Here is a 21,083-nt window from a genome sequence, read left to right on the forward strand (position 1 = left end):
AAAAAAAAAACAGGAATTCAAATCAAATATTAATTTTATGCTCAGAACTCTGCCATAGTGTCTATTTCACTCAAAGTAATAGCCAAAGACCCTACAATGGCTTGCAAAGGCCTTGATGATGTGGCCCTTGTTAATTTTCTGAAATCATTTCCTGTTACTCTCTCTCTTCAACATTAGACTCAGCTACCCTGGATTCTTTGATACTTCTTGAATATACATGTACTCTCCCACATTAGAGGATTTTTTCTCTACCTGGAGTATATTTTCCTTGGATATATATGTGGGTAACTTCCTGGCCTCCTTCAGGGAGATCATAGCCTAAATTCACCTTTTTGATGAGAGTTACCTTGACCACTCATTACCCACCCTGACTTTGCCTTACATTTTATTACAGAGCACTTATCACCTCTTATACTATAGCCTTATGTTTTATGCTTGTTATAAATTATCTCTTCTCATGGGTTAGAATGTAAGCTTTGTCTGTTTTCTTCAATGATAGATCCTGAGAGTCTGGAATATGCTGTATCAATAAATTCAGCAATCTTCAAGAAAATTTTAAAAATCAATTATATATAACTATTCATAACATTAATTATATATTTATATAAGTTATAGAAATATATAATGTTATAATATATACATTGTATAATTATATAAATATATATCTCTGGAAGACTGTAAAAGCAACTAGTAACAGTAATTTGGGGAGAAGTAGTACCTGGGATGGGAAGGAAGGCACATTCCATACTGTGAGAATTTGCACCTTATCACTTCTTCAATTAAAAAAAAAGAAATTTAAAAATACAAAGCACAGTTGAGCCTAATTTGGAAATTAAAATTCTTCGTAAAATAGATCCTTAGTTTTTTGAGTTCCTTAGGAGGTTTTAATTTGTATTACCACTAGGTGGCACATGCCTACTGATAAGTTCAAAGATTCCCAGACACAAGTGTTAAACCTTTCAGTTCCCCTAAGTCATCAAAGTTTATTTTAGCTATATGGCACTGATTTTTCTCAAGAATTTTCTTTAACTATTTTCTTATACTATTTCTGTAGGGCAGCAGTCTCCAACCTTTTTGGCACCAGGGACCGGTTTCATGGAAGACAATTTTTCCATAGACTAGGGGAGGAAGGGGGATGGTTTTGGGATGATTTAAGTGCATTACATTTATTGTGCACTTTATTTCTATTATTATTACATTGTAATATATAATGAAATAGTTCTATAACTCACCATAATGTAGAGTCAGTGAAAGTACTGAGCTTGTTTTCCTCCATCTAGAGGGTCCCATCCGGAGGTGATGGGAGACAATGACAGATCCTCAGGCATCAGATTCTTATAAGGAACACACAACCTAGATCTCTCCCACGTGCAGTTTACAATAGAGTTCATGTTCCTATGAGAATCTAATGCCGCAGCTGACCTGACAGGAGGTGGAGCTCAGGAAGTAATGCTTGTTCGTCCCCCATTCCTCTCTTTCTGTGCTGCCCAGTTCCTAACCGATCACGGACTAGTACTGGTCCGACCCCTGCTTTAGGGAATATTACAGGAACTGTTCTTACACCATTGCTATATACAGAATAGTATGGGAACTGTTTTGTGCTATAAGCTTTAAAGTGATTTTTCACTACAATTTCTAATTTAATTTTATAACATTTGACTTGCAGAAATGTCTTAAATCTGTGAAGGCTAGCTTAGACATTCTTAAAATAATTTAAAATTTCCAGTATTTGGTGAATTGTATCTGTCTCTTTTCATCTGTTTCCTATGAAATAACTTACTTAATAAATGAAATTTATAGATTATGTGTCCAAAAGTAAATTTTTGTTTGATCCTATTGTTTCATTGCTTTTATGTCAAGTTAATCTTTGCCCAGGACCAAATGCAATTTATCAGCCTCTTTCTGAATACTTTATATAATATACCATGAGGTATAGGCAAATGGGTACTGTGGAGGATGCAAAGATGAAATGTTATTTATTGCCTCCATCTTCATGGATCTTTCATTTTATGGGTAGTGATGTCATGAACACAAATAGCTATAATAGAAGTCAGAAAGTAGTAAATCAGTAAATGAAAGTATTATGTGTAGTGGGAGCACACACTTGATATTAATTTAGGGACTCTAAGAGTATGGTGACATTTGAGAAGAGCTTTAAATGTATATAGTTTAATTCTCTGAATTAATTCAATATGGGTCTTATATAGATTTACATTTCTGTGAAAAGGGTGAATTATACATCTGAGAGAAAAATATAATCTTTATAGATAGGTGATAATTATAGGTTAATAAAATAAATAGCCATATTCCTTTGGCTGGTAAAGTATTTTGAATAAAATGAAAATGATGGCATGCATTTTATAAATATAACATTTAAAAACACTATACAAATCTTTTTTGCTGAGTTTTAAAATAACACTGAAAACATTATTGGACTAGGTCAATTTAATATTTATTTTTGACCCAGATTTTTTTTTTCATTTTGTTTTTCTTTTTAAAATATATTTTTTGTAAACTAAATAGGTATTTAGAAAATGTACTGTATCCAAGTAAAATAACTTATTGAATCTTATTATGCCATGAAACTATAATCTATTATTTTATTTCATACTCATGAAACCTTATGATGTATGTAGTGTTATCATTCATATTTTCTAGATAAAGAAACTAGGGCACAGAAAGTTTAAGAAACTTGTATGCATATGTTAATATCACTGTAACACTAAAACTAGATGTGAATATAATTTCTTTTTATTTTATTTTATTTTATTTTATTTTATTTTTGAGACAGAGTCTTACTCTGTCACCCAGACTGGAGTGCAATGGCACAATCTTGCATCACTGCAACATCTGCCTCCCAGGTTCAATCTGTTCTCCTACCTCAGCCTCCCAAGTAGCTGGAATTAACAGGCATGAGCCACTGCACCCTGCCAAATTAATTTTCTTCTAATAAGAAACTTGCTTTTCAATTTGTACCACTTTAGTATAATTGCTATGTTATTTAAAAAGAAATCAACATTATTCTTATTAAATCTATTAGTATTAACTACTTTGTTATGTAGCAAACCAAACATTTGACCCTTTGACTATTAAATTGCAAAATTTTCACAATTTTGCTGAATTCTAAAATAATAATAAAATAATAATTAGATACTAAAGTCTAAGAAATATACTATACAATGCTCCAAATTAGATTTTGTTCCAGCTTAATCAGTGGATTTTAAAACAAAGTTATATATTTAAAAAAGAATTTTATTCTTTTTTCTGTATTTATATAGCCAGAAAAATGTAAGAATAAAAAGAAGTGGTATAAAAGTGCACTTCAAGAAGCATATCTACTCTATGGATATTCTCATGAGCAAAGACTGGAAATGTGCTGCCTATCAAAACAACAAGGTATGTCAATATTTTTTCTTTATTACTCCAAAATAAGGATTTATCCAAATGCATGTTTTCCAAAATATGTTTGCTCATTCAAAAATCTGTCTCTTTCTGTTCATAGGGAAATAGTATGTCATTGTTTATTGGAAAATTATTTTTATATGAATGAATAGTATATATTTTGTCCCCTAAAACTATTTTCAATGACTAAACATACACTCTATTTAAATACAGGAGTTCTTGTTAGCACTTTTGTTATCTTCTTTACTCTTAGACTATCTACAGATCCCCCTGTGTATTTCAAATGCATATATTTCACAATGGGAACCATAGCTTTAAATATATTCGTGACATTAAAATTTCACTTGGATATGCTGTATTATTACAGAAAAAAGTATTTTCAAAATGTTGCATTTTAAAATAAGTTCAGGGCAGGAATAGAAGATAAACTTCAACTTTCAAAAAAATTAGGCGAAAAATTGTGATAATATTTCAGGTTATTTTCACAGAAAGTTTTATTGAATTCTCAATACTATGGTGTATAGTTAGCTTTTTAAATGAAACCATTTGAAAGATTATAGTAGGTTTGATTTTTTTTTGTATATATTTAACTTTTAAGTTCAGGGGTACATGTGCAGGCTTGTTATATAGGTAAATTTGTGTCACGGGAATGTGTTATAAAGATATTTCATAACCCAGGTATTAAGCCTAGTACACATTAGTTATTTTTCCTGATCCTTTTCCTCCTCCCACCTTCCACCCTCTGATAAACCCCAGTGTGTGTTCTTCTCTATGTGCCAATTTATTCTTATCAATTAGCTCCCACTTATAGGTGAGAACATGCAGTATTTGGGTTTGTTCCTGCATTAGTTTGCTAAGGCTAATGGCATCCAGCTCCATCCATGTCCCTGCAAAGGACTGATCTCATTCTTTTCTATGGCCGCATAGTATTCCATGGTGTACAGGTACCATATTTTCTTTATTGCAGTGTACAAGTACCACGTTTTCTTTACCACATTTTCTTTATCCACATTTTCTTTATACCATTGATGGGCATTTAGTTTGAGTCATTGTCTTTGCTATTGTGAATAGTGTTGAACACACGTGTGCAAGTGTCTTTATAATAGAATGATTTATATTCCTTTGGGTATATACTCAGTAATGAGATTGCTGGATTGAGTGGTATTTCTGCCCCTAGGTCTTTGAGCAATCACCACACTGTCTTCCACAATGGTTGAACTAATTTACACTCCCACCAACAGTGTATAAGTGTTCCTTTTTCTCCTCAACCTCACCACCATCTGTTATTTTTTGACTTTTTAATAGTAGCCATTCTGACTAGTGTGAGATGGTATCTCGTGATTTTGATTTACATTTCTCTAATGATCAGTGATGTTGAACGTTTTTTCTTATGTAGGTTGACCACATGTATGTCTTCTTTTTAAATTGTTAGTTTGTGTCCTTTGCCCACTTTTTAAATTTTTTTTTTTTTTTTGTGAACTTGTTTAAGTTCCCTATGGATGGTGGGTATTAGACCTTTGTCAGATGCATAGATTGCAAAAATTTTCTTCCATTCAGTAAGTTCTCTGCTCACTCTGTTGATAGTTTCTATTACTGCACTCTTTAGTTTAATTAGATCCCATTTGTAAATTTTTGCTGTGTTCCAGTTGCTTGTGGTGTCTTCATTGTGAAATCTTTGCCCATGCCTATGTCCTGAATGGTATTGCCTAGGTTGTCTTCCAGGGTTTTTATAGTTTTGGGTTTTACATTTAAGTCTTTAATCCATCTTGAGTTAATTTTTGTATATGGTATAAGGAAGTGGGGCAGGGTCCAGTTTCAATTTTCTGCATATGGCTAGCCAGTTCTCCCAGCACCATTTATAGGGAATCCTTTCCTCATTTTTTTTTTTTTTTTTTTTTTTTTTTAGACAGAGTCTTGCCCTGTTGCCCAGGCTGGAGTGCAATGGTGTGATCTCGGCTCACTGCAAGCTCCACCTCCTGGGTTCAAGTGATTCTCCTGCCTCAGCCTCCCGAGTAGTCGGGATTACAGGCACATGCCACCATGCCCGGCCAATTTTTTGTATCTTTAGTAGAGATGGGGTTTCACTATGTCGGCCAGGCTGGTCTTGAACTTCCCATTGCTTGTTTTTGTCAGGTTTGTTGAAGATCAGATAGTTGTAGGCATGTGGCCTTATTTCTGAGTTCTTTATTCTGTTCCATTGATCTATGGATATGACACATTTTTAACTCTAAAAAGAAGATGATTGCCACATAAAATGATAACATTTATTTATTTGTTTATTTAGATGGAGTTTCACTCTGTCGCCCAGGCTGGAGTGCAGGGACGTGATCTTGGCTCACCACAAGCTCCGCCTCCTAGGTTCTAGCAAGTCTCCTGCCTCAGCTTCCCGAGTTGCTGGGATTACAGATGCCCGCCACCACGCCCAGCTAATTTTTGTATTTTCAGTAGAGACAAGGTTTCATCATATTGTCCAGGCTGGTCTTGAACTCCTGAACTCAGGTGATCCATCTGCCTTGGCCTCCCAAAGTGCTGGCATCACAGGCATGAGATAGTTTTTATTAAACTTAAATATGTTTAAATTGCTTTCTGCTTAGTGATTATAATCATTTAATATTTTATAAGCCCCTTTTTGTCTTTATTACTTTAAATTCTAAACAGATTACTCTATGGATAGAAGGATCCGGACTTTGATGCTGACTGGATTTTAAAGTAGCAATGATTTTTTTTTTTTCTCCTTTGGAAAACTTTGATTTATATTTACAAAAAAATGTATATGTGAAAAGATTTTATTTGAGAAAAAATTTAAATTTCAACCCAGCCACCTAAGTTTAGGATTTAAAGCAAATAAGTAGGTTTGAAAAGAGTGGAAAAAGAATGACAAATACACTACTCAGGTTTACTCTGAGACCATGAGAAGAGACATTTATTACTACAAATGCAATTTTATTCCTGTGCTGAAAATATAATGTCTCTGTTTATTAGCAATAAAGTTGAACTCACTGTATTGTCACAAATATAATTTTTTGCCTTGCACAGACTATATATTTCTGTTATTTAATCACGAAAGCCTTTTAGACATTTAATTTTTTGAACATTAATAGCTTTAAGTAATATAGTCATTTACTTTTTAAACTTATATCTATTTCTCACGAGGAGTAGACTTGCACTCTCAATTAGCAGTGGGTCCTTTGACATTCTTGCCTGTCCAGAAACTCTGAAAAAGGATTATTTCTGATTGGTTTTGCAGCAATAGCTCATTTTCTTGCTGAAAGTCTGATTATTTTTACATGCAGAGTTTTATATAATTCAGCCTGATTCTTGAGAGCCGTATGCCTAACAGCTTTCATTTTGTCTCTTAAGTAGCCAAAATGGAAGGGCATGAACTTTCAGGACTCAGAATTCCAGGAGTTCAGTCTTTGCAGTAACAGGCTCACAATTCACTATTCACTATCTCCAAAATAGTCATGTAATCCTTGTGTCTGCTTAGCATCCAGTGTAGATTCTGGTAAAGTATTCAACTTCTTTCTGTATTCAAAAGTAGTTTTGAGAGATAAGTAGCCACCGTTTAGATATTTCACCAAAGATGAATAACTTAGCAGCAATCCACTTTGTAACCCAGCAACTTGAAAGGTTTCTTCACCTAACAATTTATTTTTCCAACCTAGAAATAAATTACCCCAATATTTAACCTATAGTCTTCCTACCATGCAGAAATTGGTATAGTATTTTATCTGATGCAACTCTCTCATTGTTGAAATATGCATGATCTTTAAATATATGTAAATTTTTTAATATAACTTTAAATATAACCCAATCAGATTATAACAGTCTCACCCTCATAATTTAGTTGTTCTGTTTTTGTTGCATTTATTACTACTACTGTAACTAAGTAATTCTGCTGGAGCTAGAAAATTTTTTATCTTATATAGAAACATTCATTTTAATTATACTTCTAAAAATAAATAGACCATTATCCATAGAATAATGATTAATCTTAATAAAGATTAAGACTTTCTTACATGCTCTACATTTTAGAATTGATGTCCTTATTTCTAACTTTTTCCCAGAATTATATATATTGTAAAAAAATTGACTTGATTTTTTAGAGCAGTTTTAAGTTCACAGAAAATTGAGTGGAAAGTACAGAGAGTTCCCATATATCTCCTCCACACAGCCCCTAAACACACAACCTCCCCCACTATCAACATCCCATACCATGAGATCTATTTGTTACAATTGATGAACCTACACTGACACGTCATTATCACCCAAAGTCCTTAGTTTACATTAGGGTTTACTCTAGCTGTTATACATTCTGTGGGTTTGGAGAAATGTATAATGACCTGTATCCACCATTGTAGTATCATGTAGAGTAGTTTCACTGCTCTAAAAATCCAAGGGTCAAAGGGTCAGATGTTTGGTTCACTTCCATATTGGGTTGGCTATTCTGGGTCTTTTGCCTTTCCATATACATTTTAGAATCAGTTTGTTGATTTCACAAAATAACGTGCTGGCATTTTATTGGGATTGTGTTGAATCTATATATCATAAGTTGGGAAGAGCTGACATCTTGACAATATTGAGTCTTTTTATCAGTGAACATGGAATATCTTCAAGTTTATTCAGTTCTTTTTTGATTTATTTTTATCAGAGTTTGGTAGTTTTCCTCATTTAGATCTTATACTTTTTTTTTAGATTTATGCTTAACTAATTCACTTTGAGGTTTGCCAGTGTAAATTCTAATGTGTTTTCATTTCAAATTCTACTTGTTTGGTACTGGTATATCAGAAATCTATTTATTTTTGCATTTTAACCTTGTATCCTGCAACCTTGCTATAATCTATTATTAATTACAGGATTTTTTTTTGTCTATTCTTTTGGATTTACTACATAGACAATCATAGCATGTGCAAAGAGACTTTTATTTCTTCTTTCCAAATCTATATACCTTTTATTTTCATTTATTGTCTTACCGTGTTATCTAGAAATTCCAGTACAATATTGAGAAGAGTGGTGAGTGAGAAAACCCTTGACTTGTTCTTCATCTTAGCATGACAGCTTCTAGCTTGTTACCATTAAATATGATACTAGCTTTAGATATTTTGTAAATGCTCTTTATGAAGCTGAGGAAGTTCCCCTGTCTTCCTTGTTTCCTGAGGTGTTTTTTTTTTCTTCTTTATGCTGTTAATGCAATTGATTGATTAAATTAATTGGTTTCCAATTTTTGAACTACCTTGCATTGAATGAGTTAGAAAGTATTTTCTCTGCTTATATCTTCTGGAAAAGGTTATGGAGAATTGGCATATTTCTTCCTATATGTTTGATAGCATTCACCAGTGAACCCATCTGGGCTTGCTGCTTTTTGTTTTAGAAGGTTATTATATTGATTCAATTTCTTTAGTAGTATAGGTCTATTCAGATTGCCTGTTTCTTTTTGTAGAATTTTAGCAGAGTGACTCTTTCAAGAAATTGGTCCATTTCATCTAGGTTATAAAATTTGTGGGCATAGAGTTGTTCATAATGTTCCTTTATTTTCTTTTAATGCCCATGGGATTTGTTATAATGTCTACCTCTTTCATTTCTAGTATTAGTAATATGTGCCCACCTGCCTCTCTCCCTTTCCTCCTTCCTTCCTGTCTCTCTCCCTCCCTCCCTTCCTTCCTTCCTTTCTTCCTGCCTTCCTTCCTTCCTGTCTTCCTGTCTTCCTTCCTTCCTGTCTTCCTTCCTTCCTGTCTTCCTTCCTTCCTTCCTTTCTGTCTTCCTTCCTTCCTTCCTTCCTTCCTTCCTTCCTTCCTTCCTTCCTTCCTTCCTTCCTTCCTTCCTTCCTTCCTTCCTTCCCTCTCTTTAGTCATCAAATTTACTGATCTTTCAAAGAACTAGCTTATGGTTGTATTGATTTTTCTCTATCTACTGTCTTCAATTTCATTGATTTCTGCTCTTTTATTTTTTTCTTCTGCTTACTTTGGATTCAGTCTGTTCTTTTTCCTCTAATTTCCAAAGTAGAAGCTTAGATTATTGATTTTAGAGCTTTTTTCTTTTCTAATAGATGAATTCAATGCTATAAATTTTCCTCTGAACATTGCTTTTGCTGCATCCCGTGATTGATAAGTTGTATTTTCATTTTCATTTAGTTCAAAATATTTTAAAATTTTTCTTGAGGTTTTTTTTTTCTTTGATCTATGTGTTACTTAGAAGTGTGTTCCTTAATCTCCAAGTATTTTGAATTTCCACCTCTCTCTCTGTTACCAGTTTCTGGCTTAATTTCATTTTGGTCTGCAAGGAGACATTGTATTATATCTATTCTTTTAAATGTGTTAAGGTATTTTTTATTGCCCAGAATGTGGTCCGTTTTTCTGAATGTTTCATGTGGGCTCAAAAAGGATGTGTATTCTGCTGTTGTTGGATGAAGTAGATTACAGATGTCAAATATATCCAGTTGATTGATGGTGCTTTTGAGTTCAACTGTGTCTTTACTGATTTTCTTTTTGCTGGATTTGTTCATTTCTGACAGAGGGCTGTTGAAGCCTCTAGCTATAATAGTAGATTTATTTATTTCTGTCTACAGTTCCATCAGTTTTTGCCTCTCATATTTTGATGCTCTGTTGTTAGGTGCATGTACATTAAAGGTTGCAAGTCTTCTTGGAGTATTGACTTCTTTATTATTTTATATGACCCTCTTTATTCTTGATAACGTTCCTTACTCTGAAGTCTGCTATGTTTCAAATTAATATAACTCCTCCTACTTCCTTTTCATTAGGGTTAGCATGATATACTTTTCTTTTAATTCATCCATCTAGGCCATTAATATTTAAAATCATTATTTTTAATATCATGGATTAATAGTTGTCATATTTATTATTATTTTCTATTTATTGCCCTTTTTCTTTGTTACTATTTTTGCCTTTTACTCTTTTTCTGTCTTTGTGATTTTGAGATTTTATGTAATTACATTTTCTTCCCTGTTGACATATCAATTATCAATTATACTTTTTTAAAACTAGTTTTAGTGGTGCCCTTTTTCTTTGTTACTGTTTTTGTCTTTCACTCTTTTCCTGTCTTTGTGATTTTGAGATTTTAAATAATTCCATTTTCTTCCCTCTTAGCATACCAATTATCAGTTATACTTTTTCAAAAACTTTTTTTAGTTGTTGCCCTAGAGTTTGCAATATACATTTACAACTAATTCAAATCTCACTTACAAATAATTATCCTGTTTCATGGGTAGTACAAATATCTTATGACAGATTATGCCTAATTCTTCCTTCTCATCCCTGCTATCATTGATATCATTCATTTTACTCATATATAAGCATATATGCATGCACACAAAAAGATGTATGCATAAACATACGTAATTAAGTATATCATGATTATTTTAAACAAACTGTTATCTGTTAGATCGATTAAGAATAAGAAAAGGAAAAAGTTTTTACTTTACCTTTACTTAGTCAGTTTTCAATGCTCTTCTTGTCTTTGTGCAGATCTGACTTTCTAACTTATATTATTTTTCTTCTCTCGGAAGAACTTCTTTTAGTATTCCTTGCAAGGCAGTTCTATTGGCAACAAATGCCTCCTTTTTTTTTTTTTTTTTTTTTTTTCCTGAGAAAGTCTTTATTTCTCCTTTACTTTTGAAAAATAATTTCACAGGCCATGCATTGTGGCTCAGGCCTGTAATCCCAGCACTTTAGGAGGCTGAGGCAGGAGGATCACTTGAGCTCAGAGTTTGAGACCAGCCTGAACAACATGGTGAGATTCTGTCTCTGTAAAAAATTCAAAAATTAACCAGGTAGTCATCTGTAGTCCCAGCTATGCAGGAGACTGAAGTGGGAGTATCGCTTGAGCCCAGGAGGTTGAGGCTGCAGTGAGCCATGATTGTGCCACTGCACTCTGACCTAAGCACAGAGCAAGATCCTATCTCAAAAGAAAAAAAAAAAAAAAAGAATTAAGAAACATGTTTTCTAAATGGAAAAAAAAAAAAAAGAAAGAAAAGTAATTTCAGAGTGTATAATTCTAGGTGGGTGGGTTATTTTGTCAACACTTTATTTTGCTCAACTGTTTTATCGATTGCATGGTTTTTGAGGAAAAGTTTGATGTAGTTCTTATCTTTACTCTTCTATTGGTAAAGTGGGTTTTTTCTCTGACTTCTTTCAAGATTTTATTTTTAATCTTTTATTTTCTGCAGTTTGAATATGACATGTAGATTTTTGGCATTTATATTACTTGGTATTTCCTGAGCTTCTGGGTCTATGGTTTGGCATCTGATATTAATTTGGGGGAAATTATCAGTTATTATTGTGTCAATTTTTTGTTGTTGTTGTTCCTGTATCTCTTTTCATTCTGGTATACCTATTACGTATATGTCACACTTTTCTAGTTGTCACACAGTTCTTGGATATACTGTTTTATTATTTTTTTCAGTATTTTCTCTTTTTCAGTTTTTTTAGTTTTGGTGGTTTTTATTGATATATCCTGAAGCTCAAAGATTGTTTCCTTAGCTATGTTGAGTCTCCTGATGAGCATATCAAACACATTCTTCATTTCTGTTACAGTACTTTTGCTCTCAAGTATTTCTTATGAATCTTTCTTAGAATTTTCATTTCTTTACTTACATTACTCATCTGTTCGCGCATGTTGTCTACTTTTAACACTATAGCTTTTAGCATATTAATCATAGTTGTTTTAAATTCATGAGCTGATAATCCCATCATCCCTGCCATATCTTGATCTGGTCCTGCTGCTTGCTCTTTCTCTTCAAATTTTCTTTTTTGCCATTTAGTATGCCTTATAAATTTTTATTGAAAGGTGGGCATGATGTTCTGGGTAAAATAACTGCAATCATGATAGTTTAGCAGTACAGTGGTAAGACATGAGGGGGAGGGAAAGCATTCTATGTTCCTATCATAAAGTCTCAGTCCTAGGCTGTAAACTTCATAAGGGCTTTCCTCCAACTTCCTTTTATTTTCTTCACCTACATAGGTGGTAAAGGATGGCTAGAAGGGGCTGGAGTTGGGTATTTTGTTTCCCCCAGGTCAGGCTGGGGTTGGGCTTTGAAAGTCCCTCAATAGGTTAGACTCTGGTAAAATAGTTTCTCCTCAGGGCAGGCCTTGCTAAGAAGTACAGAATGGTCTGATTATTTCAAAATGATTACTTTTCTCCTCCCCTTGATGGAACCAGGAGATATTTCCCTAATCTGCGAGAACCTGGTAGAGCTCCTTCAGGTAAAACTCAACAAAAGTGTGTGCCCCTCCCACCATGACTAGGTCCCCCTGGAGTTTTTGTCTCAGGCTTGTTCCCACAGAGTTTCTAGAAGTTTGTCAATTGAAGTTCATGTTTTCCTACCCTATACTAGTTTCCACCCTGCTCAGGTGGATTGTGATTCTCTGTATTTACCTGTCTTTTTCTCCAAATTTGGGGACATCAGTTTTCCCGGTGACCTCACTTCTCCAAAGGATCTGAAAAGAGTTGTTCATTTTTCATTTTGCTCACCTTTGTACATGTTGTTGGACTCTAGTGGCAACCTTCTAAGCTCCTTACATTCCAGACCAGAAACTGAATGTCCTCTACATTTTTACGAAAATGCTCTCAGCTATCACAGTTAAACAAACAAAAACTGACAAATTTTTCAGAGTCCATGAGTACACAAGGTTTAAAAAAATTATTTAAAGAAGAGAAATCATTGAATTATGTTAATATTTGTATTTCTCCCTAATATAGTTGTAAGTAAAATATCAGTAACATCTGTTCTGGGTCATGAGTCATAACCACCTCTACTCATTTAGAACATTTTCATTTACTACCAGCAGCTCCTCTTTTGCACTTTAAAAATATGACTTGGATATAGCTCAAAGGAGGAGTGAAGGCCCTTTTCATTATCCACATCTACATTTCCTGTTAACTGCTTTTCACTCTTTATGGTGAGAGTCCCTCCATGCAGAGATTTCTGAAGGAAGGAAATTAAATCTTTCTCACAAGAGAAAATTTAGCTTTTAGAAGGTTGTTAATTTTTGCTGAAGTTGAACATAGACCTACTGTTATTATTAATAAAGAAATTACTACTGATCATAATGTTTCAAATATTACATAAGAATTTTCCTTAGGCATTTGAAAATCAATGTGGTTTTTGATACTCCCCAAGATACTCTACTTTTATTGGAAGATGGTTTTTATAACTTTTGAGCATAAAAAGCTCCTTGAACAACAGTTCACATATTTCTGTTCCCAATTCATTGCCATGTTAGCAAATTTATGTAAGAATGAGGTATATTTTGACAGGAAACATAGCAAACATCCATTTTGGTTAACTCTCTCTGTCCCATCCAGATACATAGACTCCAATTTTAGTTTTTGAGTTTCTTTTTGTTAATTTTAACTATTTTTAATGATTGATATTTCATCATGACTTCTATCCTTATTAGAGATTTTCAAAAGAACAAAGAGTAAATTTACTTTTTTTAAGATACAACAAAATTTATTGTATCTTTTTATTACTATAAGGTTCTACCGGGCCCTTTACACGTCATTAATCCCAAAATATACTATGAAATTTTTGTGATCTTATTTTTTCCTATTTCTTGAAACATGTTGCTATTTTATTATTACTCATCAATTATTTCTAACTATGTTAAAAAGATGAAAATAATTATTTAGATGGAAGAATGGTAGAGTCACCTAAAAAGATGATACAGTAGTGAAATATATAACCACTAAAGTGTTTTTCCTAGTATTCCAAAGATCAAGATCTCTGTCTTTCTTTCTGTCTCTTTCACACATACACCCACACACACACACACACACACACACCATGTCTATTAGCTAAAATGGAAGTGAATATTTGTTGATTTTCAGACATTGTTTTAGGAGTTTTAATTAAGTAGCTTATTCTATTTAAATCTCACAATATACTAGTGAGGTAATCATTTTTACTCCTGGACCTAATTAAACTAAAGAGCTTTTTACAACAAACGAAACTATCAACAGAGTAAATAGACAGTCCACAGAGTGGGAGAAAATATTTGCAAACTCTGCATTTGAAAAAGGTCTGATGTCCAGCATTTATAATAAGCAAAAAATAACCCCATTAAAAAGTGGGCAAAGGACATGAACAGACACTTTTCAAAAGAAGACATATATGTGGCTAATGAGCATATGAAAAAATGCTCAACATCACTGGCCCTTAGAGAAATGCAAATCAAAACCATAATGAGATAGTATCTCACAGTAGTCAGAATGGTTATTAATACAAAGTCAAAAGATAAGAAATACTGGCGAGGTTGCAGAGGAAAGGGAACGCTATATACTACTTGTGGTAATGTAATTTAGTTCAGTGACTGTGCAAAGCAGTTTGACAATTTTTCAAAAACTTAAAACTGAACCATCATTTGACCCAGGAATCCCATTTTTGGGATATATACCCATAGAAATATAAATCATTCTACCATGAAGATATATGCACACATATGTTCATTGCAGCACTATTTTCAATAGCAAAGACATGAAATTAACTTAGACGCCCATTAATTGTAGACTGGATAAAGAAAATATGGTACATATTCACTATGGAATGCTATGCAGTCATGTAAAAGAACAAGATAATGTCCTTTCAGCAACATGGTTGGGACTGGAGGTCATTATCCTAAGCAAGATAATGTAGGAACAGACAATCAAGCACTGCATGTTGTCACTTATAAGTGAGAACTAAACATTGAGTACACGTGATCACAAAAAAGGAAACAATGGACACTGAGGCCTACTTGAGAGTGGAGGGTGGAAAGAGGGTGAGGATTGAAAACCTACCTATTGGGTACTATGCTTACTACCTGGGTGATAAAATAATATGTACATCAAACCCTGCAATACACAATGTATCTGTATAGCAAATAAGTACATGTACCCTTGAAACTAAAAGTTTAAGAAAAATAATTATTACCCCTGGTTTATAAATAAAGAGAGTCTAAGAGCATGTGCATTGTTTTGTATCTTATACTGTCTAATATAGTAGCTGATACCAAGTAAATGATCAATATATGTTAATTAATACATTACAGTAATTTTTTTCAGGTAAAATATATATTTCAGATTCATAGGAGATTTTGGATGAAATACATATACATTTTTATTTATAAGTAATATTGAACACTTACTGCATATAAAATGTGGTCCCTGCTTTTGAGGAATATTCAAGTCACAGAATACTTAGACATGTTCGTAACTAACCATAATACAAAGAAGAAAGTTTCATGGCTTAATATGACTATGATTTTGCAAAAGAGGTGGAGTTTTATCCTAATCAGAGGAATATCTGTAGTGGCACATAACCTTATACGTTCATCAGTGGAGAGAAAGGGTGTTCTAGAAAGAGGGATCATCTCAAGTATACAGCTGGATATAGGAAAGAGGATAGTTTACATGTGACCAGCCAGTTGTAGGAATGAATATAGTAACCTGTTCCTCTGAGTTTCTATATTTTATGACAACAGTCGTAACCAATAGGTACATATACACACATACCTGCTTTAGCATATCTCAAAATAATATCCTGGGATAGTTTTTTATGAACTATTTGGTTACTAATTATTCTGTTTTTAGGAGTGGAATAATGAGAAAATGTACTAAATTTAGGAGTAGTATAATGAGAAAATGTACTAGTAGTTTCCATTCTTGCTGAGTCTTTCTCTGAGGCACTGTTGGTAGCTCAGTGGTCCCAAATGGAGACGACAGACATTCTGGAAAAGAGGCTTGTGATCAGATGGTTCTGGCCAAGCTGCATGACCTCAGGCAGGATACATTATTTACCTCAGCTGTGAAGTGAGGCGAGGCTGCGTACTTTACAAGGTTATAATGATAATTAAATAAGATATCTATATAAAGTCCTTGTCCCATGTCCAGCATATAATAGATAGATATGAAAATGGAGGCAGCTAGGATTCAATTTTAGATCCTATATACTCCAGAGCACACAAGCTCCCCAGAACCTAGAAATCAGATATACTAGACAACTTGAGGATATCCAACTAACCAACTTTAAGCGAAGAAATTTGCCAAATAAATATAAAAATGTTCGTATTATTACTTTTGGATTGTATTGCTCTACTAAACAATGGGAAGCTTAGTTTATTAGCATATTAATTAAAGGGACAACTGGAACAAAATAATGTTATAATAGTAACGAGAAAGTAGAAAATTCTAATTGTGTAACTCAGTATTTATTTGAATGGGAACATAGGCACTTTTTTGAAGCAGCCATGTTTCATTGTCTTACAGATAAATCCAGAACACATGACAAAGTTGCTGCACTGGCCAAGAAAGGGGTAAGATTGTGTTTTATTATATAAAATATATAAACTTCAAATTTCATTTAACACTATTCTTTAAAGAAAATTAAATTATTTAAAAACAAACAATGACATACAATCCACTTTTTCTTCTAAATGTTACTTCAGTATGTTTCCTTTCTTAGGTTAATATGAGGAAATTAGTATTTATGGTTACTTATATTAATGTTAGAGGACTATCGAAAATTAGAACAATAGAGAACTGTAAGTAAACAAGTCAATGAGTGCTTTTACTTAAATTATATTTCATATACATACTCATATACTAAAATATTTTTATATACTATATTACTGTAATGTGTGTACACAGTCTCATAGAAAATTTAAGTAGAATTTACTGCTCAACATGGCATCTACCTTAAACTTAAGTAGAGAACAGTATCAGCCATCTTAATGAATTTTCTGAACCTGGAATGTTTTAAATGAAAATTGTCAGCAGCATTTTTAATGAATTATTAAAATGTAATACATTATTCTGAATATTGTATTCAGAGAGTTGTTTAACTCTACTTATTGTCAAAAACTTGGTTGAGATAGGATGAACCTTGACATTCTCCTCAAGAGATGATGTTCTCTTACCACTAAATAAAGAGAAAGAATTGGTGCCTAAAACAAATACTTGTGGACATATACTAGTGCCACAATAAAAGGAATTATGATAGAACGAAAAGCCTGTGGTGAGATTTCCCATGTTGAGTGGTGAAGCAGAGCAGATCCAGGGAAGGTCAAGTGTAACCTCGAGGAACAGAAAAGGATGTTGGGCATGTATCTACAGATGATTAGGCAAAGGATGGGCATCATTTTTGTATTCTGAATATGTACATTTTATGAGTCCTTCTAAAATCAGGTGTTGTTTTATCTTTTTGCTTTTTGGCTTATAAAAGGAATCTTGGCTGTTCACTGGCTGAATATTGTTCAGCTCCTTTGCAGAGAGGAATTCAGTATCATAGAAAACAAGGTTGCCCTTTATAAAAGAAAGGATATAGGTTTTGTGTGTTCATCTGGAGATTTAGACAGGAATACGTGAAGTAGTGCAGTATTGTTAATGTGGATAGGTTTATTTTAATCTTTGCTAAATGATATTTAGAATCAAAGACTATAAAGATAATAACTAAATGTTTCTATATATTGCTTTATTTGTACCAATTTTTCTTAACAAAGGCAGTACTGTTCTCAGGGTCAGTTCCATGGGCCAAGTCTTTGTTATTGTAAACAGTGCATAAATAAACATACATGTGCATGTGTCTTCATAGTAGAATTATATATAATCCTTTGGGTATATATCCAGTAATGGGATTGCTGGGTCAAATGGTATTTCTGGGTCTAAATCCTTGAGGATTCCCCTCATTGTCTTCCACAATGGTTGAACTAATTTATACTCCCACCAACAGTGTAAAAGTGTAAACAGTGTAAAAGTGTCCACCTCCTCTCTAGCATCTGTTGTTTCCTGACTTTTTAATGATCGCCATTCTAACTGGCGTGAGATGATATCTCATTGTGATTTTGATTTGCATTTCTCTAACAACCAGTGATGATGAGCTTTCTTTCATATGTTTGTTGGCCTGCATAAATGTCTTCTTTTGAGAAGTGTCTGTTCATATCCTTCACCCACTTTTTGATGTGGATGGTTGTTTTTTTCTTGTAAATTTGTTTAAGTTCCTTGTAGATTCTGGATATTAGCCCTTTGTCAGATGTATGGATTGCAAGAAATTTCTCCCGTTCTGTAGGTTGCCTGTTAACTCTGATGATCGTTTCTTTTGCTGTTCAGAAGCTGTTTCGTTTAATTAGATCCCATTTGTCAACTCTGACTTTTGTTGCCATTGCTTTTGGTGTTTTAGTCATGAAGTCTTTGCCCATGCCTATTTCCTAAATGGTATTTGCCTAGGTTTTCTTCTGAAAATTGCCTAATTATACCCTTACCCATTTTTTCTTGGGCTTATATTTTTTCTGATTGATTTGTAGGCATGGACACTCTTATTAGTTATTAATAATTTGTCAATATGTTACAAACATTTTCTGATTTTCCTTTTAAATGTTTTTTGGTTCTTTTTCTGTATTTATATAGTAAAATTGTCTCTTTTGGGGCATTCAGTGTTTTTTTTTGACATGCTTTGAAAGACTGCTTTTTCATTAATATAAAATATGTTTCACAATTCACTTAACCTTTCTTCTATTGTTGTTGGTAAAAGTGATGAAAAGCTTCATCAGTATAGCTTTCTCTCCTACCCTATTTGTTGAATTGTTTTTTTAAGGACATTTTCCAGTAGAAGGATTATGTTGAAGTGTTCTCATCATCAGTGCTTGCAAATGTCATAATTGTCATTGACAAGTATTAGTATAATAAAGATGTTGTTGCCAGTTTACATCATAACTTGTTGTTGCTATAACATGAGGTAAAAAAAATCTATGTACCAATTTAGGGAAAAATTTCATGTTTAAAATATTAAATGCATCCATGTAGAAACATAGTTTGATTCTCTATTCTTTTTTATTTCGTTTTTTCAATAGAGAATTTTACATATTTCTAATTAACTCTATCCCAGATATTATTACTAACTGGAAAAGGATCTATTTTTTAATTTTTTGCTTACATACAGAAATTATGTGTATCTTTTTCCCTAAAACTTATTAATACCAATAACTTAACTTACTATTTGAACAACAAAATTAAGGACCACTTGCTTGATTTATACATTTCGATATGAGGAATTTCAGCTATTATGTTTTCTGATAAAAAGTATTTCTCTCCAAAGTTATTACAAAAATTTCCGTAACAAGCAGAAAATTTTCATTAGCCCAATTAACAGGATAAGTTGCTTACATTTTATGACTAGATGTCTGGATATTTGTGTTAATTGCTAAGCTTGCTATTAATATGGAATTCATGTACTGCAACTCACTTAATTTATTTAGCTTTATATGCATCCTTCCCAGAAGATAAATATATTATAGCAGATTCCTACTGCTGGGTTCTAGCCCTAGGCAGAGAGAAATCTCAGAAAAGAATAGCAGGGAGCAGAACCCCTTGGGAAGAGTCACAGTCAGGCTTCAAAACTCATTTAATTTCCTTTTGTATTCTACTTTGTGGGCATTATTCACCTTTCCATAGGCCAGTGTCCCCCAGACTTGAATCATTCAGGTATTCCATCACCATTTTGCCATTTTCAGTACTATTAATATAGTTAGTTTTTTTTTTTTTTTAGTTTTTAGAGAAGAAATTTTCAACAAATCGAGTTTAAAGATCAAATTGGCTTTTATTAGTGATTCATGAATCTGGCAGCATCTTATCTATGAAATAGAAGGGTGCTCTACTGGGATTAGCAGAATGATCAGCTTTTGTAAGGCAGCTCCAGTAGGAAGAAGGAAACAGCATTGTGCAAAAAAACTAGGTTGGTTAGCATCAGGTTACTTCAAGTTACTCTCTTTGTGTGGCTTAAAGCAGAAGATACTTTCTTATTATGCCAGCTCAGATTGACTCGGACCCTTATTATTCGTTGCTGTGAAATCTTCTGGTTTTTGGAAAACTAGCTCACATCTCAGTTCAGTTTGATTACATGACACCTAGTGCGAGTGACTCCATTCTAGTTTGGTTTGGATTATTGGGGTCTAGTGCAGGGGCACAGTCCGCAATGAGTACCTCCTATAAATTTTATTTAGCCAACTTGACTCACCTTTTCATAATTTAAATTTTTATTGAAGTAAAATTTAAACACAGTGAAATGCAGAGATCTTAAGTGTACAATTTGATGAATTTTTCTTAAATATATATACTCATAAAACTACCATCCCTAATCAAAATAAAGAATTTTCCCTACCCAGAAAGTTTCCTAATGTAAATATTTATCCATTTTATCCATTTATTACTTTAAATCATCAGTGTAAATCTTAACATACAAAGTTCATTTTTCTTTTTTTGAGGCAAGGCTGTTGCCCAGGCTGGCATACGCTGGCGTGAACACAGATGGATCACTGAAGCCTTGACCTCCTAGGCTCAAGTGATCCTTCTGCCTCAGCCTCCCAAGTACCTGGGACCACAAGTGTGTACCACCTTGTCTGGCTAAATTTTGTATTTTTTTTTTTGTAGAGACAAGATACTCCTGGGCTCAAATAATCCTCCCACCTTGGCCTCCCGTAGTGCTGGGATTACAAGCATGAGCCACCCACACCCCACCAGAAAGTCGTTTTCATACTAATTTCATTTGCCGTATGCTCAAAATCTGTAGAGGGAAACTGCCTCCTTATAAGGCAGTATTAAAATGCCCTTCCAGAGGGTGATTTTAACAAGATACTCTTTAGTAACTTCATAACTAACCCTGCTTGATTAAATTGCAAGATTTACCTCTTTTATCT

General features: G+C 33.3%; 1 protein-coding gene across 2 annotated transcripts in view; it reads left to right on the forward strand.

The window, feature by feature from the left end:
- ZCWPW2 (zinc finger CW-type and PWWP domain containing 2) overlaps nucleotides 1-21,083 on the forward strand; it is a 110,091-nt gene that overhangs the window by 66,294 nt on the left and 22,714 nt on the right. The window contains exons 3-4 of one of the 2 annotated variants that reach the window (XM_025377087.1): nucleotides 3,279-3,396; nucleotides 16,663-16,709. In XM_025377087.1, coding sequence (XP_025232872.1) covers nucleotides 3,279-3,396; nucleotides 16,663-16,709 — 165 coding nt within the window. The remainder of the gene's footprint in view (nucleotides 1-3,278; nucleotides 3,397-16,662; nucleotides 16,710-21,083) is intronic. The other variant, XM_025377088.1, reaches the window with a different exon arrangement.

This window comes from Theropithecus gelada, chromosome 2 (genome assembly GCF_003255815.1).
Source record: "Theropithecus gelada isolate Dixy chromosome 2, Tgel_1.0, whole genome shotgun sequence".
NCBI classification, from domain to species: Eukaryota; Metazoa; Chordata; class Mammalia; order Primates; family Cercopithecidae; genus Theropithecus; species Theropithecus gelada.